The sequence below is a fragment of the Sorex araneus genome, chromosome 6, assembly GCF_027595985.1.
Source record: "Sorex araneus isolate mSorAra2 chromosome 6, mSorAra2.pri, whole genome shotgun sequence".
Classification (NCBI taxonomy): Eukaryota; Metazoa; Chordata; class Mammalia; order Eulipotyphla; family Soricidae; genus Sorex; species Sorex araneus.
In genome coordinates this window covers 159,697,662-159,722,730 of record NC_073307.1, presented here as the reverse complement: position 1 = coordinate 159,722,730, position 25,069 = coordinate 159,697,662, and the positions used below count along the sequence as shown (strand labels likewise).

Sequence of the window (25,069 nt, the reverse complement as noted above, 5' to 3'; positions counted from 1 at the left end):
CCCTCGCCAGGCCGGAGCTTTCCAAACCCGAGGGGCAAAGGTTCCGCTGCTGCCGACTCCCACAGACAGACAGACAGACGGACGAACGGACGGACACAGGCCCCAGAGGCAGGCAAGGGGCTGAGCGAAAGGCGCTTTCCAGGGCACTCGGCCGCGGCGGGGCCGGGCAGGCCTTCTGGGCACTAGGCCCAGTTCAAGGGTGACCGCGTCTCCTGGGAGAGGAGCGAGACCAGGGCCTGAGCCCCTCCTGGCAGCCCCGACCCCACCGCCTTTGCCCACCAGGCTCCCACCTCCCGGGGGCCACCTCTGCCTTGATTCATGACAGATTCTTTTCTTTTCCTGCTTTTGAAATCGTTGGGGTGGGGACACAGCCAGTGGCGCTCAGCCCAGCTGTGCGTGACCCTGGTGGGTGGGGACCACCAGCCACAGGAAGTGGTTCCTGGTGCAGGGGGTGCTGGGGCTAGAGGTTGGGTGAGGAGTGGGTACGGTACAGAGGACTGATGGGGAAGGGGATACACCTGGCAGTGCTCAGGCCTTACTCCTGGCTCTGTGCTCAGGCATCACCCTGGCAGGGCTTGGGGACTGTATGAGCTGGCGGGAATCCCCAAGGGGGGTGAGGGGAGGACTGACTGCGTGCGAGGCAAGTGCCCTACCCCTGTACCATGGCTGGAGATAGGACCAGGGCCTCCCTCACACAAGGCAAGGACTCTGATCCTGAAGTCACATCCCCAATCTCTGAGGCTAACTTGGCTCACTGTTCACTCTATTTACAGCAGGGGGCTTTTTGCGGTAAATATAAATATCTTGTTTTGTTCTGTTTGGCGTATGGACTGGAGCGATAGCACAGCGGGTAGGGCGTTTGCCTTGCACGAGGCCAACCCCAGTTCGATTCCTCCGTTCCTCTCAGAGAGCCAAGCAAGCTACCGAGAGTATCCCGCCCACACGGCAGAGCCTGGCAAGCTCCCTGTGGCATATTCGATATACCAAAAGCAGTAACAAGTCTCACAACAGAGATGTTACTGGTGCCCGCTCGAGCAAATCAATGAAAACGGGACAACAGTGCTACATTGCTAAATTGGCCAGTAAGATAACAAGATCTCAGAAGTAAGTTGTATCTATAACTTGCTGGTTTTTATCTATTTAAAAGACAGCCAAAAAAATAAATAAATAAATAAATAAAAGGGGGCTGGAGCAATAGCACAGCGGGTAGGGCATTTGCCTTGCACGCGGCAGACCCGGGTTTGATTCCCAGCATCCCATATGGTCCCCTGAGCACTACCAAGGGTAATTCCTGAGTGCAGAGACAGGAGTGACCCCTGTCCATCGCCGGGTGTAACCCAAAAAGCATAAATAGATAAATAAATAAAAGATGAGGCCTGGAGTAATAACACAGTAGGTAGGGCGTTTGCCTTACACACAGTCAACCCGGGTTTGATTCCCAGCATCTCATATGGTCCCCCAGCACTGCCAGGAGTAACTCCTGAGTGCAGAGCCAGGAGTAACCCTTGTGCATCGCTGGGTGAGACCCGAAAAGCAAAATAAAATTAAAAAAGAGACGATAGGGGAGGGGGCAGAGTGATAGTACAGCAGGGAGGGCACTTGCCTTGCACGCCACCGACCTGGGTTCAATACGCAACATCCTAAGTGATCACCACCAGGGGTGATCCCAGAGTGCAGAGCCCAGAGTAACCCCTGGGCATCGCCGGGTGTGACCCCCCCCCCGAAAAAATATAAAGATGATAAGAAGGAGACAGAGTACAAAGGTCAAGCACTTGCCTTGTTTGCAGTCCCTGCTGGCAGCTGTGATTCCCCCAAGCACTGCCAGGTAGAACCCCCGCAAAATAAATAAAAATAACTAAAAGGTGATAAGGGATTGCATAAACCAGGTAAAACGGATCAGCTTCAGGGCAAAGGATGAAAACTTGACTTCTGGAGGACAAACATAATGTAGGGTGCACAGAGCGATAGCACAGCGGGAAGGGCGTTTGCCTTGCACTCGGCCGACCTGGGTTCAATTCCTCCGTCCCTCTCGGAGAGCCCGAGAGTATCCCACCTGCACGGCAGAGCCTGGCAAGCTCCCCGTGGCGTATTCGATATGCCAAAAACAGTAACAAGTTTCACAATGGGGACATTACTGGTGCCCGCTCGAGCAAATCGATGAGCAACGGGATGACAGTGACAGTGATACAGATGTTTGTTATAATACCATCCAGCTAAAAGCTAAACACGTTACATTAGCAAAACACTGAGGGGCCCCGAGGATGGCCCAAAGGGCTGATAAACAGACTTCCTACGCAGAAACCCTGGTTTGACCCCTGGCATGGCAGAGTCCCCTGAGTACTGCAAAGCGTGACCCCCTACCCCCCCACACACAAACACACATAAACACGTAGCCCCCTGCAATGTCAGGTATGGCCCTCAAACCTGAATGATCAAATAAAACATTAAAATACTGAAAATTTGAGAGCCACCATGATAGCTCAGCGGGGAAGGTGCTTGCCTTGCATGTGGCCCAACCTGGGTTCAATTCCCAGCATCCCATATGGTCCCCTGAGCGCCACCAGGAGTGATTCCTGAGCTCAGAGCCAGGAGTAAGTTTGGAGTACCACTGGGTGTGACCCACATACCAAGAAATAAAATAGAATAATGAAAATTTCAACACGGTAGCTTAGACATTTCATGAAAGGTCAGCCTCAGTACTTCTCCCCCGACGGCCCCTACTCTCTCTGGCCTTGCGGTTCCACCCAGTCACATTGAGACCGTGAGTGACCGAAGCAGATGTGCTGTGGCTGGCAGAGGAAGACCAGGGTGGGGGACTCCTCTCACTCTCAGAGTTTCAGCTCTTGATTCCCCCAGAGACAAAGCCCACAGGGTGCTCGAGAGGGGGTGGGTGTTCTGGAGAACAGAACCCTCAATCCACCCCTGGTCTGGGGGAGCCTTGTGGGGCCAAGGTGGCACCCGGGGTATGGGGAAGCAATGGGTGACTTATCTGGCGGGTCCCCGTAACCCAGCCGGATGGAGGGGGAGGTGGGGAGGGGGAGGGGGGCTCTTCCCAGCCACATTATCCACGAGTGGAGATTTCCCTGTGAAAAAGACCAGCAAGGGCCAAAGGAAACAGGGCAAATTCTTCCATAATTCGGGAGTGGGAAACCCTTCCCTAAAACCTGACTCAGCTTGCAGGAGCCAGAAAGAGAAAATCAGAGGGGCGGAGAGGTGACTCAGAGGTAGGGCACCCGGCTACACATGGAGGCCTTGGCTTATGCCTCAATATTGGAGAACAAAGAAATCCAGGGAAAGTTAGTTTCAAGGAAATGAAGGGGTGTGCGTGTGTGTGTGTGTGTGTGTGTGTGTGTGTGTGTGTGTGTGTAAAAGTGACCGTTCAGGGGCCAGAAAGATTGCACATGGGGCAAAGGCTCTTTTCTTGCATGGGGTCAAACCCAACTGGAACCCTAAACCCAGAAATGCTACCCCCTGGCACCTCCAGAAGTGAGCCCTGAGCAGCTCCAGGTGTGACCACACACCCCAACCCCGGCCCCATACACACACACACACACACACACACACACACACACACACACAATAATAATAAAAATAATAAAGTGATGGTTTTGTTTAAAATAAAAAAGAAAAATCTGTCTCACAAAAAAAATCAATATAATTCTTAGTCTATAACCAGCTCGGTTGTTGTTTTTGTTGTTTGCTTATTTTGTTCCGTTTTGTTGGTTGGGGGGGCCACCCCTGCTGGTGCTAAGGACTCACTCCCAGGCTCTGTGCTTGGGGGTCACTCCTGGTGGTGCTCGGGGGGCAATCCACAGTGCCCAGGGGCTGAAGAAGGCTCACGAGCGGCAAGAACCTGACCTGAGAGCACCATCCCATCTCCCTGGCCCTACACAAAAATCTCTTCCACAGATGAAAAGGCGACAACCTCTGGGAAAGCTGCCTGAGCAGCGTGCGGAGACAGAACAGTGTGTGTGCTCCCGAGTTGAAGCACTCGGCCTCTCTCCGTTGAAGAAATAAGGAAGAGTGGCGGTGGATCAGATGGGCCCAAATCCAAAAGGTAGAACAAAATACTCTCTCCTCCAAGCTGTACAGGAACAGACTTGCTCCCTCGGTGCCTGTGGGCACAGCGGAGGCCCCGTCAGGTGGAAGGGGGAAGTTGGCAGGAACTGGCACCCCCCAGCAAAGCCACCACCCCCTGCCCTCTGGCCCTGCAGCCCCACTTCTAGGAACCCGCTCCCGCCCAGCAAACAGTGCCCCAAACACACAGACACACAAGGCTATTTATTGAAGCTCTGTTTGCAGAGTCAAACCTGGGAAGGGGAAAAATAGCAAAAGTCCATCAAGAAGGGTCAATAATCAATCCTTCCAAGTGAGGGACATAAATATGGCCACTCATGGAGTGCTTTCTAGCCAGTTAAAGAACCAGTTAAAGGCTCCCTTCCTTGTTAAAAAAAAAAAATATATATATATATATATATAGAAAAAAGAGGGCGGGGGAATCACGGAGCAAAGGGTGAAGGTATTCCCCTTCCACTCAGCTGAGGTTTGACCCCCAGCACCACATACAGTCCCCTGGGCACAGAACCTGCAGTGAGCCCTGAGCAGTGCAGGGTGTGGTCCAGAAGCCACACCAACCCCCATTTCTGTAACAAGATTAAAGATATCCACAAACTAGTCCAATACCCGGGCTGGAGCGATAGCACAGTGGGGAGGGCATTTGCCTTGCACGCAGCCGACCTGGGTTCCATTCCCAGCATCCCATAGGGTCCCCTGAGCACTGCCAGGAGTAATTCCTGAGTGCATGAGGCAGGAATAAGCCCTGTGCATCACTGGATGTGACCCAAAAAAGAAAAAAAAAAATATATATATATATATATATATATAGTCCAATACTATCACTGGGATCATTGCTAAAAGGAAAAAAATTGAAGAAGTAATTGTAAAATGTACAACTCATCTAAGGAGGAAAGGTAAAAAGTAGAAATAGAAACCAAAAAAAAGAGCTATCTTAAACATCAGTGACGGAAACTAAAGGAAGAAACAATGGGTAAGAGAGGAATAAAATGGAAGCTGGATTCTTTTAGTGTATTGATTTGATATTCACCAGCTTCTTATTGAATGTAAAACCAAGTTTTTTTTTCTTTTTGAGTCACACCCGGCGATGCACAGGGGTCACTCCTGGCTCTGCACTCAGGAATTACCCCTGGCGGTGCTCAGGGGACTCCATGGGATTCTGGGAATCGAACCCGGGTCAGCCACATGCAAGGCAAATGCCTTACCCGCTGTGCTATCACTCCAGCCCCTGTAAAACTAAATTTAAAAAAAAAAATTTAATGAAAAAACAAATGGTGGGTTTTGGTGGTTTAGGCCACACCTGGCGATGCTCAGGGGTTACTCCTGGCTCTGTACTCAGGGATCACCCCTAGCAATTTCCCAGGGACCCTACCCGTGCCAGGGAGCAAACCCAGGTCAGCCATGTGCAAGGCAAACACCATGCCTGCTATACCACTCTGGCCCTGAGTTAAATTTTTAAAATTCAACTTCTAAAAATGGAACGCAAGCTCTGGAGTGATAGTACAGCTGGTGGGGCGCTTGCCTTGCATGCAGCCAACCTGGGTTCAGTCCCCGACATCCCATTTGGTCCCCTGACCCCCTCCAGGAGGGATCCCTGAGCGCAGAGCCAGGAATAAGCCCTGAACACCGCCGGGTGTGACTCCAAAACAACAAAAGCTAAAAACAGAATTAAGCCCATGTTCCCAGGTAATGAACTGGCAGTAGCATGAACACACGGAGCAATTGCTCCAAGTAAATTTAAAACGTGTTAACTTGGTAGCTGACGAGATAATACAGAGGTTAGGGCACTTCCCTTGCCGTGTGGTGAATTCTGTTTCTATCCCCAGTATGTCTCCTGGCACTGCCAGGGGTGATCTCTGAACACAGAGGCAGGAATAAGCCCTGAGCACTCTTCGGTATGGCCAAAATTTGAAGTTTCTTAAATTTTGATTTGGGGACTGGCAGTAAGAGCACGATTCATTTCTTCTTAAAATTGGCAATAGTGCAGAAGGTAAGGCACACTTGCCTTGGGCTCGGCCGACCCAGGTTCGATCCCTGGCATTCCATGTAGTCCCCTAAGCCCTGCCAGGAGTAATTCCTGAGTGCAGAGCCAGGAGTAATCCCTGAGCACTGCTGGGTGTGGCCCAAAATCAAAACAACAACAAAAATTGGGGGCGGAGAGAGAGAGCAAAGCAAGCGAATTTCTTGCTTGGCACGTGGTTGACCCGGGTTTGCTCCCCAGTTTATGTAGGTTTCTCTGAACCCCACTAGGAGTGATCCTTGAGTCCAGAGACTGTAGCAATCCCTGAGTCCTGCCTGGTGTGACTCAAAACAAAACAAAAGCCTGTGTCTTCTGGGAAGATGTCGCTTTAGAGAGTGGTCCAGACATTTGGGGCACCAAAGAAGCCAGCTGCGGGCACGAAGCACCATTTTGCACAAGCAGGCAGGATGGCTCCTCGGAGAAGCAGCTGACAGCAAAGCTGGTGGGGCCAAAGTCCCAGCGACCGGTGTGGGGACATCCTGTCACAGCAGGGCACACAGAGCATGTCAAAGACCTTCACACGGTGTTTCTGAGTGACTCGGGGGAGTGGAGGTCACCTCTGCATGGAGAGTGAGGGCCTGAGAATACATATGGATCATTAGGACCGGTCACCACGGCATGGCCAGGGGGCTGGACATTCGCGGGCTCCCGATGACTTTGTCAAATCCTCAGGGCTACAGCACCTGACTTGCAGCATGAGGCTTTGAATAGGACTCCCAGCACGCACACACACACACACACACACACACACACACACACACACACACCCCTGTGATCCCAGCCTCACAGCCTTAGTGACTCCCAGTGCCATGACAAAGTGTGTCATCTCTGGCACACCGCAACTGAAGTGTCCGTGAGCACCGGCCAGCACCACACCCCCAAATCATGCTAGCGCTACAGTGCAGTCCGTATGACCCACCTTGGCCACAGCAAAAGGGAAAGGAAATGGGGGCAATAAAAATCTAAACACAAGAACAAAACTCTCATTGTTCATAGTGGGTGCAGAATGGAGAATCCACTCAGTACTTGGAATCGAGTAAATATAGGGGGTGATCAGGAATTGACTCCATCTTGGGGCTGGAGCGATAGCACAGCGGGGAGGGTGTTTGTCTTGCACACGGCCGACCCGGGTTCGATTCCCAGCATCCCATAGGGTCCCCCGAGCACCACGAGGAGTAATTCCTGAGTGCAGAGCCAGGAGGAACCCCTGTGCATAGCCGGATGTGACCAAAAAAGAAAAAAAAAAAAAAGAACTATATGTCGGGGCAGGGAAAGAGTTAAAGTATCAACAGGGCAGGCGTCATGTGTGTCTGGCGTGGGTTGATCCCCAGTATCACACAGCCCCCCTTATCATCACTGGAGGTAGCTCTGGAGGCCCCCCACATCGTCGGGGCAGCCGTGGGGCTCCCTGACTCCGCCTGGCCAGGGCAGATCACATCCTCGGACCCTGGCACTGCCCCTGTGCGCCGGGCCTTTCCTAGCCAGGGCTGAGCTGACTGGCTTTGCCTGTTTTACCTTCCCTGGCAAGCAGCAGGCACTTCCGTCGACTCTTCCAAGGCACTGAGGCTCTCGGCCCGTCTCTGAATCCCGCAGCACCCTTGGCTCAAGTCTCTGCAGAGTCCAAGTCTGTCTGCCCAGACCCCTGGGAGCTCGGGAGCGCTGTTTCCCGCCACTGCCTCGTCGGAGCCCGGCTGGGATCTGAGCTTCGGGTGGCCAGTCCTCCCGTGCCTCCTGAACGGATCCCAAAGGACAGGGCTCGGGGCTGGAGTGATAGCACAGCGGGTAAGGCGTTTGCCTTGCACGCGGCCGACCCGGGTTCTATTCCCAGCATCCCACATGGTCCCCTGAGTACCGCCAGGAATTATTCCTGAGTGCAGAGTCAGGAGTGAACCCCTGTGCATCGCTGGGTGTGACTCCCCCCCAAAATAAAATAAAAGCCCAAAGGACGGGGCTCCCTTGATGGGCGGCTAATTCCCTCTATCTTCCTGCTGGAGGGAGCACTCAGGTCAGGAGCAACCTGCCTTCCCACGGTGGCAGGCCACACAGAGGCACCAAGAGGCCGGCCACTTGCTCATGGTCACTTGGCTAGAGGGTGGCAGCACTGAACTAGCTGCCAAGCTGACCTCAACCAAGCCGCTGGAGCCCAGGAGAGACCCTGGCAGGGACTGGGAAATGCATCAACTCCTGAAAAGTTATAGCAAATGTTGAAATCTGGGCTGGAGCGATAGCACAGTGGGTAGGGCATTTGCCTTGCACACGGCCGACCCGGGTTCGATTCCTTCATCCCTCTCAGAGAGCCCGGCAAGCTACAGAGAGTATCCCACCCACACGGCAGAGCCTGGCAAGCTCCCCGTGGCATATTCGATATGCCAAAAACAGTAACAAGTCTCACAATGGAGACGTTACTGGTGCCCGCTCCAGCAAATCAAGGGACAACGGGACGACAGTGCTACAGTGCAGTGCAGTTTATAATACCATTGTTTCTGGCATGTAATGGTTCAACACCAATCCCACTACTTGTGTGACCTTCCCTCCACCATGTCCCCAGTTTCCCGGCCTCCCCCCACCCAAACCCTTAGCAGGCACAAAACCATTTGTTTTGTATTGCTTGTTATAACAAAATGAAAGTGAAACGAAAGTGAAATGATCGAAAAACAGTTCAGGGAAAGAAAACTTGTAAACATTGTGGTATCGCGCAACGGGGATGTTAGAGTGACAGCCCGAGGATTTCCTGGGCGGTGTGGGGCTAGTGGGGCCTTCCTGGTTCTGTTTTTGTTTATTGAGCTGAGCCATCTAATGGGCTGTTTTCCTACTGGGCCGTCGGCACTGTGGAATCTGGAGATGTGGTGTGGCTGCAGACATGATTTTAGGCTCCAGGAGCTCCAGGAACGGGGACCATTCACAGCCAACGCCCCCCTCTTCCCGAGGGGACCCCAACTTTTCAGCCCAAAGACCCGTGTACCTGTGAATTTTTTTTTTTTTTTTTTGCTTTTTGGGTCACACCCGGCGATGCACAGGGGTTACTCCTGGCTCTGCACTCAGGATTACTCCTGGCGGTGTTCAGGGGACCATATGGGATGCTGGGATTTGAACCCGGGTCGGCCACGTGCAAGGCAAACGCCCTACCCGCTGTGCTATCACTCCAGCCCCCTGTACCTGTGAATTTTGTTGGCTTGTATCTCTTTCCAAAATCTTCCTAAAATCTCTTGCTAAAACCTCAGGGCTGAGTGTAATAGAGATGTTACTGGTACAGGTTGGAGTAAATCGGAAACCGGCATGACAGTGATACAGTGATACAATGTATCTCTTCTAAGATTAGTGGTAATGCTGGGAAGCAGGGCTGTTTACACAGCAGAGGCTGTGGGATGTGGCTGGGTTTTCCTGTTATTAAGTTTCCATTTCTTCTTATTGGGTTCATTTTCAGAAAGGAACTGGAGTAGCCCTACAGCTCTGGGGAAGGTGGACCTGAGCATCCCTTTACCTCAGAAAAAAGAGTTTTTCGCAAAAGGACTGATTGTACTTTTTTTTTTTTTTTGCTTTTTGGGTCACACCCAATGATGCACAGGCATTATCCCTGCCTCTGCACTCAGGAATTACTCCTGGCAGTGCTCGGGGGACCCTATGGGATGCTGGGAATCGAACCCAGGTTGGCCACATGCAAGGCAAACGCCCTCCCCGCTGTGCTCTCTCTCCAGCCCCCCAATTGGACTTTAAGCTGGCTGAGTGATTGATCTATTTTATTGAATCACCGTGAGCTAGTTACAAAACTTTCATGTTTGAGATTTATTCATACAATGATCAAACACCCATCCCTCCACCAATGCACATTTTTCCACCATTAACATCCCCAGTATCTCCCCCACCCCTCCCCCTGCCTCCATGGCAGACAATTTCCCCCATACTCTCTCTCTCCTTTGGGGCACGATGGTTTGCAAGACAGATACTGAGAGGCTACCACGTTTGGTCCTTTATCTACTTTCAGCACTCATCTTTCATCCTGAACAGTCCCTCCAACTGTCAGGATTATTAACTTAGTGATCCCTTCTCTACCCCAGCCGCCTTCTCTCAAGTTGGTTGAATTTAAAGCAAAGTAAGTCCAGAGCCTTGGTCATTTCTGAGGGTCCCACTCAGGGTGCCAAGGGAGCCCAGCCGCTGGTCCCGGTCTGAGAGCAGAGCCAGGAAAGGGAGCAGTGCCCCAGCAAACGGCCGAAGTCGGCATCCGAAACGGGCCTGGATGTTAGGCAGTAGGTATGGAACCCAGACAACGTAATCTCATGACTCCTGAAAGGTGAAGAATCCAGATTCCTACTACGCAGCTGTTAGGAGAGAGGAAGTCATGAGATGTGCTTCTAAGTGGATGGCCATGGAGAGTATCGTGCTAAGTGAAATGAGTCAGAGAGAGAGGGACAGACATAGAAGGACTACACTCATTTGTGGAGTATAAAATAACTTAATATGAGGCTAACTCCCAAGGACAGTAGACACAAGGGCCAGGAATATTGCCCCATAGTTGGAAGCCTGCCTCCTGAGCTGGGGGAGAAGGCAGCTGGGATAGAGAAGGGATCACTAAGACAATGTGGTTGGAGGGATCGTTCGGGAGGGGAGATGTGTGCTGAAAGCAGATAAAGGACCAAACTCGATAACCTCTCAGTATCTGTATTGCAAACCATAATGTCCAAAAGGAGAGAGAGTATGGGGGAAATTGTCTACCATGGAGGCAGGGGGATAGTTGAAAAAGAGACATTGGTGGTGGAGAATGTGCACTGGTGGAGGGATGGGTGTTTGATCATTGTATGATTGAGACTCAAACATGAAAGCTTATAACTATGTCTCACAGTGGTTCAACTAAAAAAAAATAATAATTTTAAATTTTTTTAAATAAAAATAGGGGCTGGAGCAATAGCACAGCAGGTAGGGCGTTTGCCTTGCACATGGCCGACCCAGGTTCGATTCCCAGCATCCCACATGGTCCCCTGAGCACTGCCAGGGGTAATTCCTGAGTGCAGAGCCAGGAGTGACCCCTGTGCATCGCAACCCTTTTTTTTCTTGTGACCCAAAAAAAAAAAAAAAAAAAGAAAGAAAGAAAAAGAATCCAGATTCCTGAGGCCAGAGTGAGTGAAGGAACAGCGGGGAGGGCATTTGCCTAGCACACGGCCAAAAAGGATTCAATCCCCGGCATCCCATAGGGTCCCCCGAGCACCGCCAGGAGTAATTCCTGAGTGAAGAGCCAGGAGTCACCCCTGAGCATCACCAGGTGTGACCAAAGAAGCCAAAAACTAAAAAATAAAAAGAGGAATCCCGATTCCCATCACTGCACATAGGATGGTGGGATGGGAAAGGACGAAGAGGAGGTGACAGCTTTCAGCTAAGGGGCACAAGGACAGCAGGCCTGGCTGCGTGGGGGTGAAAGGTCACCGCAGCAGGTGGCAGCAGAGACGAGGGCAGCAAACTCCGGGGCTCTCCGGGGCTCTCCGGGGCCTGCTTCCTGCTCAGGGGTGTGAGCGCCTTGACCGCCGGCCTGTCAGAAAGACACAGGTCCGGGGCCGGAGCGATAGCACAGCGGGTAGGGCGTTTGCCTTGCACGCGGCCGACCCGGGTTCGATCCCCGGCATCCCATATGGTCCTCCAAGCACTGCCAGGAGTAATTCTTGAGTGCAAAGCCAGGAGTAACCCCTGAGCATCGCTGGGTGTGACCCAAAAAGCAAAAAAAAAAAAAAAAAACAGAAAGACACAGGTCCTCTGCGGAGACAGCTTAGGGGGGCTGAGGGCCCTGCAGAAGGGTGGGGTCACGTTGCTGACCTCCCCCCAACCCCCCCGTGGGGGTCAGCGTCAGCTCCAGAGACCCAGAGGCCTCTCTGTGGAGAAGCACCTAGTTCTGGGGTCCTACATGGAAGAAAGATCTGGGTCGAGGGTGGGGGGTGGGCATGAATCACGGCAGTCAGTGTGGAGTGCCCCCTGTACCCCGCCCCCCCGGGCCCCTGGCTCTCGCCTGGGGTCTGCAGGGCCTTCACAGTCTACACTGGAAGGTGCCTGGGTCTTGGGGCCGTGCCTGGCCACAGCTGCCCCGCGTGGGTTATCCCCGAATCCATGTGGCCTTCCCTCCTGCGGCACCCCCGGGCTGGCCTCCAGCAGCAGAGGGCTTAGGGAGGGTGAACAAAAGACCCCACTGCACTGTTGCCACCAATCCTCAGCCTAAAGGACCCCCTAAGTCCCCCTCAGCAAAGGAAGGACTCGGGTCACCCATGAAACGCATCTATCACTGTATCACCGCGTCACTGTCATCCCGTTGCTCATCCATTTGCTTGCGCAGGCGCCAGTAGCGTCTCCACCCGTCCCTGTCTGTCGTGTTCAGGGTCGGGGGAACGAGGCCCATTATTGTTCCTGTTTGGGGGCATCTCGAACACGCCACGGGTAGCTAGGCAGGCTCTGCCGTGCGGGATTCTGCAGAAGCTCGCAGAAACGAGTCTACGGATCCTGTACACCTCCCGGGCACCCGGCCTGCTCCACAGGCTGGTGGAACCAGTGAGAGTGCACAGCGCAGTGCCACCTGCCCGCGGGGGTGGCCCGAAGCCGGCCAAGGACGGGAGGCGCTGTCACCGGGGCGGGGGACTCAGGCCCACAGGACTGTTCGCTGTGAGACAGTTTTACTTGAGCCTCTGGCCCCCGAGGCGTGGGGACCCCCCCCCACTTCTCCCAGCCAAGGTCACACCAACTCTGGTTCAACAGGTGCAGCTGGGCCGGGTCCCTCGTTGCCATGGTTACAGCAGGGCCTCCCCGCACCTAGAAAAGCCCCCACAGGTGAGCCTGGGTCCCAGACACAGGTGCGCCCGGCAAGGCAGGTTGGGCATGTCCCGTGGAATGACAAGGACCCCAAGAATGTTCTGGCCCTTTCTCCAGGAAGCTCTGGGGCTGTTTACTAGTAGAGAGAGAAGCACCTGGCACACACAGGCCCTCCCTGACCCCAGGTGACCTCTGCCGGCCCCTGTAGCCGGGAAAACGCTGTGAGGTGACAGAGAGAGAGAAAAGGGGGTATTCAGGGGGTCCCAGTGCTCAGGGCAGCACCTGTGACCACAGCGTCCCCACCTCAGCCTCTCTCTCTCCCTCCCTCCCCGCTCTCTCCCTCCCTTCCTCCTTCTCTCTCTCTCCTCCTTCCCTCCTTCCTTCTCTCTCCTCCCTCCCTCCCTCCTTCTCTCTCTCCTCTCTCCCTCCTTCTCTCTCCCTCCCTCCTTCTCCTTCTCTCTCCTCCTTCCCTCCTTCTCTTTCTCCCTCTCTCTCTCTTCCCTCCCTCCTTCTCTCTCCCTCCCTCCCTCCCTCCTTCTCACTCTCCCTCCCTCCTTCCCTCCTTCTCTCTCCCTCCCTCTCTCCCTCCTTTCTCTCTCTCCCTCCCTCCCTCCCTCTTTCTGTCTCCCTCCCTCCCTCCTTCTCACTCCCTCCCTCCTTCTCACTCTCTCCCTCCCTCCCTCCTTCTCTCCCTCTCCCTCCCTCTCTCCCTCTCCCTTTCCCTTTCCCTCTCTCTCCCCCCATCCCCACCCCACCCCCCCCCCGCCCTGCACCCCTGGCAGGGTGGGGAAAGAGCCATGGAAGAAGGAAATGACACTCTCTGAGGCGACAGGCCTCTGAGCGGGAAGCAGCCGGGAAGAGCAACGCACCCCAACACAGATGCCAGAGGGGAAACCCACGTCCCACCAGGGCTGAGGTGGCCAGGGACAAGGTGCCATCAAGATGCCAGCAGGGGGTGTCTGGGGGGCATGGAGAGAAACTCTGACACAGAGCAGGGACACTCTGGGAGAAGGCAAGTTGGGTGTGACCCGGCGGGTCTGAGCCCTTGGGGGCAGGTCACCCCACAGAGGGCCCAGCGGGACCCAGTCCTGAGGGGCGAGGGGACGGCTGCAGAGGACAGCAGGCCTGGGTCCCCTGTGGTGCTTGAGGAGTGCCGAGCCCTCCACGGCCTCCGTGACGGGAGGGACAGACGACAGTCCGTCCCGGGGGCCTCCCCACACCCCCAGGGGGCTCACGCAGGACCTCCCCCTGCTGGCGACCAGGCCATGGAGGGGGCTTCCAGGATGGCGGTGTTGGGGATGGTGGGGGTGTTGGGGGGGGCAGCCCTGGGCGGGGGTGGCTGCCTGGTTTCACTGCCCCGCTCCGACAGCCCAACCCATCCCCACCCACCGACGTCCAGATCCTGGCTGCCCCCACTTCAGGTGCTCAAGAGCCTCTGAGCCTTGGGGCCGGAGCCATAGCACAGCGGGGAGGGCGTTTGCCTTGCACACGGCCGACCCGGGTTCGATCCCCAAGCACCGCCAGGAGTCATTCCTGAGTGCAGAGCCAGGAGTCACCCCTGTGCGTCGCCGGGTGTGACCCAAAAAGAAAGAAGGAAAAAGAGCTTCTGAACCTTGATTCCCAGATCCCCAGAGCCCAGGAGGGAGGCCGGGCGCCCCCTCAGACTCAAGGCCACCAAAAGCTCCGGCTTCCCCCCTCCACCACCCCCCATCGAGCAGAAGAGGCTCCAGGCTCAGCTCTGCCCTGCAACAAGCGTAGGAGATGTGGGTGCCCACCAGGGCCTCTGCTTGCCCTCACCCTCCAGCCCCTGCCAGCCCCCTGCAAAGGCCGTGCACCCCACTTTCCCCCGCTTCCCCTGCCATCACCAGCGAGTCAGCGGCTCCTGATCTGGCCGGGGTGGCCGACACATGCCACGTGAGCGGGTACCAGTTCCTGGGGTACAGGAATCGCGGGGAGATAAGGTCACCCAAAGTGGGGAGGGGGGGACGGGGGCAGGGGGGGCGAGGGAGGGGTAACAAGATAGCTGGAGGGAAGACAACAGACTCCAGATGCAGTAACTAAACACCAAGGATCAAAGTTCAGAGCGAGCAGGTGAGGGCTTTCCAAGCTTCTAGAATGTAGGCGGTTAGGTGCCCCGGAGGGGGTCACTAGGAAGGAGCCTGCAGAGGTCAGCCCGGCCTAGCTCTCTGCCCTTGGACGCCTGCTCTTCTCGGCTAGCCAGCCGGCATTCCACAGGACGCATGGATTCCAGAGGAAAGTTCTGGAACTGCAGACCGCCCTGAACTGAAAGGCTAGATAGAAGGGCTGCTCACCAGAGGTGCTAGGGTCTGGGGCCACGGTTTGGGAAAGAGCTCAAAGTCCAAAGGGTGGCAGACAGCCCAATGCCAGAGCCCTGGGGGAAGCGTCTCCGTTGAGGTGGGGTGCAGGGCCCCGGGGTTCCCCGGCAGCATTTCCCACAGGACCAGAAGGAGCCTTTCAGCCTCCCCCTTCCTCCTGCCCTGGGCGCTTCCCTTTGGCCTCCTGGTAGAGGGATGCGGGCTTTCAGGAATAGATCTGAGAAGCAGCCGAGTCTGGTGTTTACCCCAACTTCTGACGGAGCTCGGTCATTTCCTGTGCCCTTCACTTGCCTACTTCCAGTGGGGGGTGTTCCAGACCCTGGAAACAGCTGCTCTTCAGGTCAAATATCACCGCGCCCGGTTTCCTCTGGGGCCGGGTCTCTGCTCCCAGTCTCCCGGGCTTCCTGCTCCTCTTGAACTATTTGGGGCGCTGCTTTTGTCACCTGCCATCACGCTCTGTCTGGCCTACATTCCCCAGCCCGTGCTCCCGCCACGGCCCCAAGGTGGCGAGCGCTGGCCTCCCGGGGACCTCAGCTCTCGGGGTACAACGTGGTGGTCCGCAAACTCAAGTCTCCCCCCCTGCGGGGTGTCTACGCTTCCCCAGCTGGGGAATTGTAATGGTGACACCACAGTAACCGTCCCCAGGAGGAAATACAGTCATCTGCTGAAGCCGTATCAAGAGACTGAGGAAGAACGAGGCAGGGTGGGGTCGGGGATGAGGTGGGGGAGGGGGGGACAGGGGAGAGCGACACCCCAATTCACCTTGGCTACTGCTTGTGCTGTGTCCTGTTAGCTGGCCCCGGGCCTCAGGCCATGCCCTGCCTCCCCCCTTTACACAGTTCTCATCTGCAGGTTCCTCGGAATATCTCGGGGGGTCTGGGGAGGGGCCCTATGGGCCAGGTTGAAAAGTTCTGGCCCAGACCTGGTTCCTAGTCCCACCTTAGGAAAAGGAGGCGACCCCCCCTCCCATGCCTATTGACTGAAGCCCCAGCGCCTCCCGCTGAAGCCGGCCCTCCCCCTCCGTGACACAGCACTTTCCGAGCACAAAGCCAGGGCCGACCCCTCCCAGAGTGCTGAGTCACGGTGCAGCAGCAGCTCTCTCTCCCCCGCCCACCCAGCCCCCTCCCGCTAGGGGCTGATCCAGCATCTTCCAGAAACTACCACCGCCCCAGCAGCTCTTCCTCGCCTGGGGCCCCTCCCGTCACGTCACTCCTGACCCCCGGGGAGGCGGGAGGCGGCTGGCCCGGGAGCCCGGCCAGACTCCCGCCCCTGCGGTCACGAGGCGCCAGGGCGGGCGGGCGGGAGGGAGGCCGGGCCACCAACAAAGGTCCAAAGACCAGGCCAGGCCTCAAGAGGAGCCGGAGGCCCAGCGGTGGCAAAACAAGCCCCCCCCCACCGCCAACCGCCAGGGTTTCCAGGAGGTGGGGAACACGCCCACGCAAGCACACACAGTTACACACATCCGTACAAACACACACGCACTCCCTTAAACACACACACACACACACACACACACAAATGAAAAAATGAAAACTAGGGGCTGGAGCGAGAGCACAGCGTCCGGGAGGGCGTTTGCCTTGCACGCGGCCGACCCGGGTTCGAATCCCAGCATCCCATAGGGTCCCCTGAGCACGGCCAGGGGTAATTCCTGAGTGCAGAGCCAGGAGGAACCCCTGTGCATCGCCAGGTGTGACCCAAAAAGAAAAAAAAAATTAAAACTAAAAGTAAAAAGACACACACGTTACAAGATTCCCACTTCTTACACACACACACACACATATACACACACCACTAGCACAAGTTTCTCATTTCTTCCACACACACCCCCCACACACACACTCTCTCAAGCACCACCCACCCACACACCACACACACACACACACACGCAAGAATTCCGTTTCTTCCTTCCCAAGCAGTCTCCCCTCACCTCTGCCCCAGCCGCGCTCTCCCCGCCCCCCTGTTCCCTGTGTGTAGGCGTCCCCCGAAAGGCAGAGCCCGCGCTGATGCTGAGAGCTCCTTTCTGCCACAGACACACGCTCCTCCCACGGGGTCCAGCAGACTTGGGGCTGACTCTGTCCACCGGGAGGTCCTGGGGGCACCGAAACTCCGGCGCAAAGCCAGCGGCCCTTACTCCCTCAGCCCCCAATCTGCAGTTCCTCCCACACGCCTTCTTCTCGGCGAAAAGCAGAGCCACCCAGGCCAGAAGGCTGGCGCGCGCTCTGCGCCCCCAGGTTCCCCCCCCCCCACCTAGTCAGTTCTGGCTTCCTGCTCCCCGAGAACGAGGGCTGATGCCACCCCAAAGCTCCGCAGCTCCCTCGCCTCCCTTGCATGCATCCTCCACACATGCAAGGCCCATCTGTTCGCACGCAACACATTCTGAGCACCGGAGAACGAGAACCCGGCAAAAGGCTGGGAGCAGCAGTGACAGCAGAAACGGTGTCCGTCTGTCACGGACAGCAGCAGAGAGGCGATTCGAGGGTCTTAGGCCAGGCGGTGGGTTTTACAGACATACAATTACACAGAGGAAAACACCTAGAACGGTTAAAGACCTTCACTGTCACTGTATCACTGTCATCCCGTTGCTCATCGATTTGCTTGAGCGGGCACCAGTAACGGCTCCATTGTGAGACTTGTTGTTACTGTTTTTGGCATATTGAATACGCCCCGGGGAGCTTGCCAGGCTCTGCCGTGTGGGCGAGATACTCTCGGTAGCTTGTCAGGCTTTCCGAGAGGGACGGAGGAATCAAACCCGGGTTGGCCGCGTGCAAGGCAAATGTCCTACCTGCTGTGCTCTCGCCCCAGCCTGCTAGAGACCTTCACTTCTCGAAAATAGCAATTCAGCTTGTCACTTGCAGTTGGCCTCGATTTCCGGCAAAACTCTCCTTCCACAATTTTCACTTTTTTTTCTTTTCTTTTTGGGTCACACCCAGTGATGCACAGGGTTTGCTCCTGGCTCTACATTCAGGAATTACTCCTGGAGGTGCTTAGGGGACCCTGTGGGATACTGGGAATCGAACCTGGGGCGGCCATGGGCAAGGTTCCAGCACCCACAGTTTTCACTTGAAATAGTCCGATCTGGCAACTGTCCTTTCAAGGCGTTGGAGAACCCCAGAACACCTACTCCCACCCCACCAAAATTCTGAAAGATAATCTACTTATTACTTCCCCACACACACACACACACACACCCGCACACAGGGGTGCTCAGGGCTTATTCCTGGCCTTGCACTCAGGAATCACTCCTGGTTGGTGCTCTGGGAAACATATGAGATGCCAGGGATGGAACCCAGGTCCAGCAGCACGCAGGGCAAGTGCCCTACCCAGAGTGCTCTCCCTCCAGCCCTTCTTCAGCCTGTTCTTCTAGGAACGTCAGAGGTCTCGCTCAGCCTGGCTCTGGGCCTCCAGTTTCTCTGTTCTCCCTTCAGAATAGGCCCAACTCTGGATTGGGTGGGAAGGGGAAAAGGATGGGAAGAAATTCTCAGTCCCTTGCCACCCAGCGGCCTGGTCCAGTCCCATCTCTTCCCTGGGCATCTCCTGCTTCCCCATCTCCCTCTGTCTACCCGGCTTCCCTATCTCCCTCCTAGGCATGCTGACTCCTCTGATGGCTCGGAGCATCTTCCTCCTGATGCCCCATAAAGCAGCTGCCACCATCTCCAGCTAGCGGTGACCTTGTCTTTCTGCACCGACAACATTCACATTGTAGTCAGCCCCGGGGGGCCCCGTCTCAGCAGTTCGGACTTGCCTACGACAGTCAGGTTCCCAGGTGGTCCAGACTCGCACCAGCTCTCCTCTCTCGGCTCTCCTCCCCGTATGATGAGTCAGCGTTTCTCATCTGATTTGTGGAACCCATTCTAATCTGAACCGCCACATCAGCAGGTACCAAGTTCCACAGGTAAGCAGGTAGCACTGCTTCCTTGGCTAGCCGGCCCCTCCCCTGCCAGAACACAGTGTTTCGTAGTGATAACAAGGACAGCAAACGTCTGCTCATGCATCGTCCCTCCAAATGCCACACATTTACTCTTCCAAATGAATATCTCTTTGTCAAGCTCCTCCAAAACAGTTTTATAGACATTGCCTTATATTTGGGGGGCGGGGAGGAGGGAGAGGCATGGATATCTTTACAAATTTGAGGTCGGTTATCTAGAACCATGTTCTTCCTCTATCAACCGTTCTTCTCTGACCATCAGTAAAGACTGTTCTTTTTTTTTTTTTTTTTGCTTTTTGGGTCACACCCAGCGATGCACAGGGGTCACTCCTGGCTCTGCACTCAGGAATTACCCCTGGCGCTGCTCAGGGGACCATACGGGATGCTGGGAATCGAACCCGGGTCGGCCACGTGCAAGGCAAACGCCCTACCCGCTGTGCTATCACTCCAGCCCCAACACTGAACTTTTCATACATTTGCGATGAACTTTATTCCTAGGTATTTGAAGCTCCTGTGGTCAATGTAAATGAAAACCTTTATTTTTTTTTTCTTTTGTCATATTCTCCACCTGGGGGGTTGCCGTTTTATAGGAGAGCTTTGCACTTGGCGGCTGTGTTAAATCTTCCAGCAGCTTTTCCCAGGAAGATCTCTTAAAATAAAAACTAGTGCCTGGGGTCATCCAGGCTAAGATTTTGCTCCTCTTTACCTGACATCAGCCCGCCCTCGCCACCTTGCTCTTCCTCTGCCCATTGGGCGTTTTCTAAACCACCCATACACTCAGTACCTGGAGCAGACCAGGTCTGGGCTGTCTCCAGCCTCGACTCAGTTCCCATCCGCTGCTCGCTTTGCCTGGAATTAATTTCCTTTCCCGAGCTCCCTCCTTCTTCCAGCTCAGCGGGGCCTTCCTTGACTCCCAGGCTGGGGAAGGTACCCCTAGTCTGTCCCGACTCTCTCACCTTCCTTCACTGTCGCTCCAGCCCCCCCCCCCCGCATTTCCCCGCTGAAAGTTGGTTCCCTTAGGACAGACAGCAAGCACCCCTGAGCCAGAGATCATGTCCTAGTTCAGGGTGCAACCCATTTCAATGTCGCAGCAGGATTCCTTTCCCAGGTCTGGAAGTCCAGCTGCTATGCACTCCCCCCCCACCACCACCCGAGCTTCTAGAAGTTTCTTTCATCTGCATGCGTGGACATGATGGGCCTTTGGGCAGAGCTTCCAGCTCCGAGTGCTTCTTTCTTTTCTAACCACTTGGGGATTTCAGGGGTGGCGGGGCAGGTGACCCACGCGGACTGTGTCTAGGGAAATGCGGGCCCGCCGGGCCTTTGCTGTAGCAACTGCATCACGCGGCCCGGCCCACGCGAGACCGGGAAACGCGCGCCCTGCCCCTGCCCCCGCCCCTGCCCCCTGGGCCTCCCCGCCTCCGGGCCGGGCCCACGCCCGCAGCCTGCACCCCGGGGCGTGCAAACCGGGCCCTCTGCAGGGTGAAGCCTGGGCTAGGAGCTGGGGCGCCCCCAGGATTCTGAAGACGCAAGGGACGGCTCTCTCGCCCTTCCCCAGGCCTTCCCTCCGACCCCCAGCCCGAGCGCCCCCACGCACGCCTGCAGCGCGAGGCCACCCCCCCCCACCCCCGGCTCCGCGCAACTCCCCCGCCCCCACCGCGCCCGCGCCCCGCCCGCCGCGCACACACACACACAGGCGCGCGCTCGGTCCCGCCGGAAGGGGCGGGGCGGGGCGGCGTCCCGGCGTCCCGATTGGTCAGCAGCGGCGTGGGGGGGCCGGGGCGGGGGCCCTACGCCCGCTCCCGCTATAAAAGGCCGCAGAACCGCCGTCTGCGCCACAGCCTTCGCGGACAGTCGTCGCGGTTTCCTGCTTCAACAGTGCTTGGACGGAACCCGGCGCTCGTCCCACCCCGCTGCCCCCCGCCGGCCGCTCGCAGCCTGTCCTGCACCACCGCCACCGCCTCGTTCCCATCTCAGCCGCCGCCATGACCACCGCGTCCCCCTCGCAGGTTCGCCAGAACTACCACCAGGACTCGGAGGCCGCCATCAACCGCCAGATCAACCTGGAGCTCTACGCCTCCTACGTCTACCTGTCCATGGTGAGCGCGCCGGCCCGCCCCCCTGCTGCACCCCTGGCCGTCCTCCGGGGCCCCCGCTGCACCCTAGGCCGTGCCCCGGGGGCCCCCGCTGCACCCTAGGCCGTCCCCCGGGGCCCCTACTGCACCCCAGGCCGTCCCCCTTGGGCCTTGCTGCACCCCAGGCCGTCCCCCGGGGCCCCTGCTGCACCCCAGGCCGTCCCCCTTGGGCCTTGCTGCACCCCAGGCCGTTCCCCGGGTCCCCTGCTGCACCCTAGGCCACCTTCCAGAGCCCTTGCCTCCCCGCGGGGCCGACCCCCAGCTCCCCAGCTGCGCCCCAGGCCTGCACCTCTCCGGGACCGCCTTCTGCTACCCTGCTGTGTCCCCCAACCCCCGCCCCAGCTCCCCTACTGCCTCCTGGGGCCGCTGCTGCGCGCCCCCCCCACCTCCCCGAGCCCGCCCCAGTTTCCCTGCTGCTCCCCAGCCCGCCCCAGCTACCTGGAGGGCCCCGGGGAGGCCTGCAGCGAGAGGGATGCAGCGTTCCTGTTTTTCTCCTATTATCTTGCACGCGTCCCGTGACCCCGAGCCCCAAGTTGGGGCCTGGGGCCGCTCCCCTCCCCTTGGCGCGCACACGGGTGTCGGGTGGCCGCCGCGGGGCTTCTTATCTGCCCGGGCGCCCCCGCCGCGCGCCGCCCCTTCCCCTTATCTCCCGCGCCCGGCCCTGCCCCATGTCCTTGTGCCGCGGCGCGGCGTGCGAGGCCGCCGACCTTCCCGGGACGCACGCACGCCGGGTAGGGTTTTTTCCTTCCCGGCAGCCCCTGTTAGGGGGTTTGCTACCCGGGGGCTGCGGTGCACGCTCTTTCCCCGCACCGGGATGGTGCAGATGCCCCGAGAGTTCAGGGTGACCCCCAAAGGAACACCCCGAAGGTTGTTCCCGGAGGCTCGCCACGTTCGCTGGGCACTTTCGGGGACGGCCGGGACGCGGGCGTGTCTGCGAAGGGCCTCCTCCAGTGTGCGTTTCTCGCCGGCTGCCAGCATGCATGCGTCCACGCCGCACCGGGGTGGGGCCCAAAAAGGTCGTTGGAGAAAATTATTTTTGGTTTCCATCTTCAAAGGGCGTGAAGTACCTAAAGGGATCTGCTGGGTGCGTCTGGGCTTTTCAGAAGAATCCCTGGGCGGGCCGCTGCCTCTGGAAACGCCTCTTCTAACGTATTGTGCCCCTCCGTTTCAGTCTTATTATTTTGACCGCGACGATGTGGCTTTGAAGAACTTTGCCAAATACTTCCTCCACCAATCTCATGAGGAGCGAGAACACGCGGAGAAGCTGATGAAGCTGCAGAACCAGCGCGGCGGCCGGATTTTCCTTCAGGATATCAAGGTAACTATCAGCAGGAAGAGCTGGCGTTGGGCTCTCTCTGACTGTGCTCCTCGTGGGTCTGCCAGGAATAGGCAGAGCGTGGACTTGCTAAGGCAGCTGCGAACGCCAGGGCGGGGGTGTGTTACTGGCGGCCTCGGGTGGATGCTGATGTGTTGAGGGTAGCGGGCGGGAGCTGATCCAAACGGCCTCTCTCTCATCAGAAGCCAGATCGGGACGACTGGGAGAACGGACTGAACGCCATGGAGTGTGCGTTGCACTTGGAGAAGAGCGTGAACCAGTCCCTGCTGGAGCTGCACAAACTGGCCACTGACAAGAACGACCCCCACGTGAGTCCCGGGGAGTGGGACAAGGGCGAGAGGGGGGCAACCGTCAGCCTTAGGACCTGGGTCAGCTGCTGGATCCCCTCTCCCCGCTCTGTCTTGCAGCTGTGTGACTTCCTGGAGACTCACTACCTGGACGAGCAGGTGAAGGCCATCAAGGAGCTGGGTGACCACGTCACCAACCTGCGCAAGATGGGGGCCCCCGAGTCCGGCATGGCGGAGTATCTCTTCGACAAGCACACACTGGGTCACAGTGACAACGAGAGCTAAGCCTTAACTAAGCTGGCTTCCCCGAGCTACCGGTGACCTCCGGGCCACCCGGGCAGTACGTGCATGTTGGGGTTACCCTGATGACCTTTTCTATAAGTTCCAAAACGTCTATTTCCGTCTTATGATTTGTATCAGTCCTTCAAATAAAGTAATTTGGTACCCACGTGTGGTCTGGGACTCTGTGACATTGCAATACTTAGGTAGGAATGGAGTCGTATTAAGTATCTTGTTTTGGGAAATAGCCCAAGGTTTGGGTCTGTTGAATTCAGACAGAACTGAGGCCTCCTGATTCCAAATCAGGTGTTTGAAACTGTTTCCAATGATGACGTTTGCAGATTGCACATACAGAAGGTATTTGAAGGTTTACGTAATCCTAACATTGGTTTTAGGTCCTAAGTGTGGACCAGCTGGGTGGCTACCTATGGCCATGTCTGTTTTCTGGGTACATGCACGCGGATCAGGCTGGTGAAGCAGCTCCCTTGAGAAACAGGAGAGCAGTGTGTGCTCACTGTTTGGAATCTGAGAAATCAATGTCTGTTTGAATATGAATTCCAGAGACTGGACAGACTGCAGCCCTTTTAAATACACCATTACGAAGCTCTCTTTTTTTTTTTTTTGTCTTTTATTTGGGTCACACCCGGCGATGCACAGGGCTTCTGGCTCATGCGTTCAGGAATCACTCCTGGCAGTGCTCAGGGGACCATACGGGAATGCTGGGATTCGAACCCGGGTTGGCCGCGTGCAAGGCAAGCGCCCTACCCACTCCAGCCCCACAAAGCTCTGTTTTTGACTGCAAGAGGGGGGAACCAAGACTAGAATGGGGAAGTTGGGTCCCCCACCCCTTCCCACACTGGGATCAGGTGAGGTGGGCTTAATGGGGTGGCGAGTGCCTCCAAAATCTGGGAGGGAGCCAGTCCTCTTCTAGTTTCAGAGTAGAAGCTGACCCCAGGAAGGCATGAAGGTACCTCTAAGTTCAAAACTGGGTGCTCTCCAAAGCCAAAGCCACTAGGTACATGTATCAATAGATCAGGAAAAACAAAACCCAGGATGCCAGCAGTGTCCTGACTGCTGCCCCCCTTACTGGTCCCCCAGCCGGGAGACACTTCCTAGGATGGAGGGGGCTCGGGAACGCAGGGTGGTTCCAGAGGAGCGCCCACGAGCATCTTGGCTCAGCCTGCTGGGAGTTGAGTTGGTACCATCTCCCCCACGGGCTTGTGCCTGCCAGCTTTGCTCAAACGGGAGCGGGAGCTGGTGCTGGTTGACCGTCCTATCCTGGCCTGGGGGCGCTTGGAGCGCTGCCCCCCAGATGAAGGGAAGTCCTTGGCACCTCTCTAGACCCTCCGCCGAGGGGGGCAGATGTGTACCCCAAGCCGGTGCTGAGCAGAGGCCTGGCGTACCTGGAGCCCTGGGGAGTCACAAATGATGGACCGGAACCAGGGAAGTGGGTGAGGCCCACTCACAGACAGCGCAGGGACCCCGCTGTGGGGAGGAGACAGACAGACCCGTTTCCTGTGTTCTTCAGACTTGGCTGATGTTTCCGATGGTCCCCTGGGATGATAAGGGCCACTCAGAGTTGGGTCCAATGCAGCCATTTTCCTCTCGGGGATGCCATCCTGCGTGCTTCAGCGAGGACCCAGGACTCAGGCTGCCCCCAGGCTGCCCCCAGCCTGCAGGCGCTGGACTTGCTGCCCTGCGATCACCACCATCGGGGCCTTGAGAGCCTGGTCGCCCGCAGAGCTGGGTGGGGGGAGCGGGCATCCTGGAGAATGACTTCTTTCTTGGGCCTTTTGGTCTTGGACTTTGTGGTCGGGGAGCTGCTGGCTGCGGGCGCGCCGCCCTAGGAAGCTGTGAATAACGCCACTGTGCAAATCTCCCGCCCCGACGGTGTTTGAAA

The 25,069-nt window shown here is 56.8% G+C and overlaps 1 protein-coding gene across 1 annotated transcript; it reads left to right on the top strand.

The window, feature by feature from the left end:
• Positions 1 to 20,954: 20,954 nt before the first annotated feature.
• On the top strand, positions 20,955 to 23,777 carry FTH1 (ferritin heavy chain 1). The gene is made up of 4 exons (XM_055142091.1): positions 20,955 to 21,231; positions 22,439 to 22,585; positions 22,786 to 22,911; positions 23,011 to 23,777. Exons 1-4 carry the CDS (start codon positions 21,118 to 21,120, stop codon positions 23,173 to 23,175), a joined length of 552 nt encoding a protein of 183 aa, XP_054998066.1. The 5' UTR covers positions 20,955 to 21,117; the 3' UTR covers positions 23,176 to 23,777.
• The last annotated feature ends 1,292 nt before the right edge of the window (positions 23,778 to 25,069 follow it).

What these genes read in the sequence shown, in the direction of transcription:
- FTH1 (XM_055142091.1), top strand. Translation starts at nt 21,118, where the DNA reads ATGACCACCGCGTCCCCCTCGCAGGTTCGCCAGAACTACCACCAGGAC. An exon ending in CCTACGTCTACCTGTCCATG is followed by an intron (nt 21,232 to 22,438) that starts GTGAGCGCGCCG and finishes CCTCCGTTTCAG; the next exon opens with TCTTATTATTTTGACCGCGA. An exon ending in TTTTCCTTCAGGATATCAAG is followed by an intron (nt 22,586 to 22,785) that starts GTAACTATCAGC and finishes CTCTCTCATCAG; the next exon opens with AAGCCAGATCGGGACGACTG.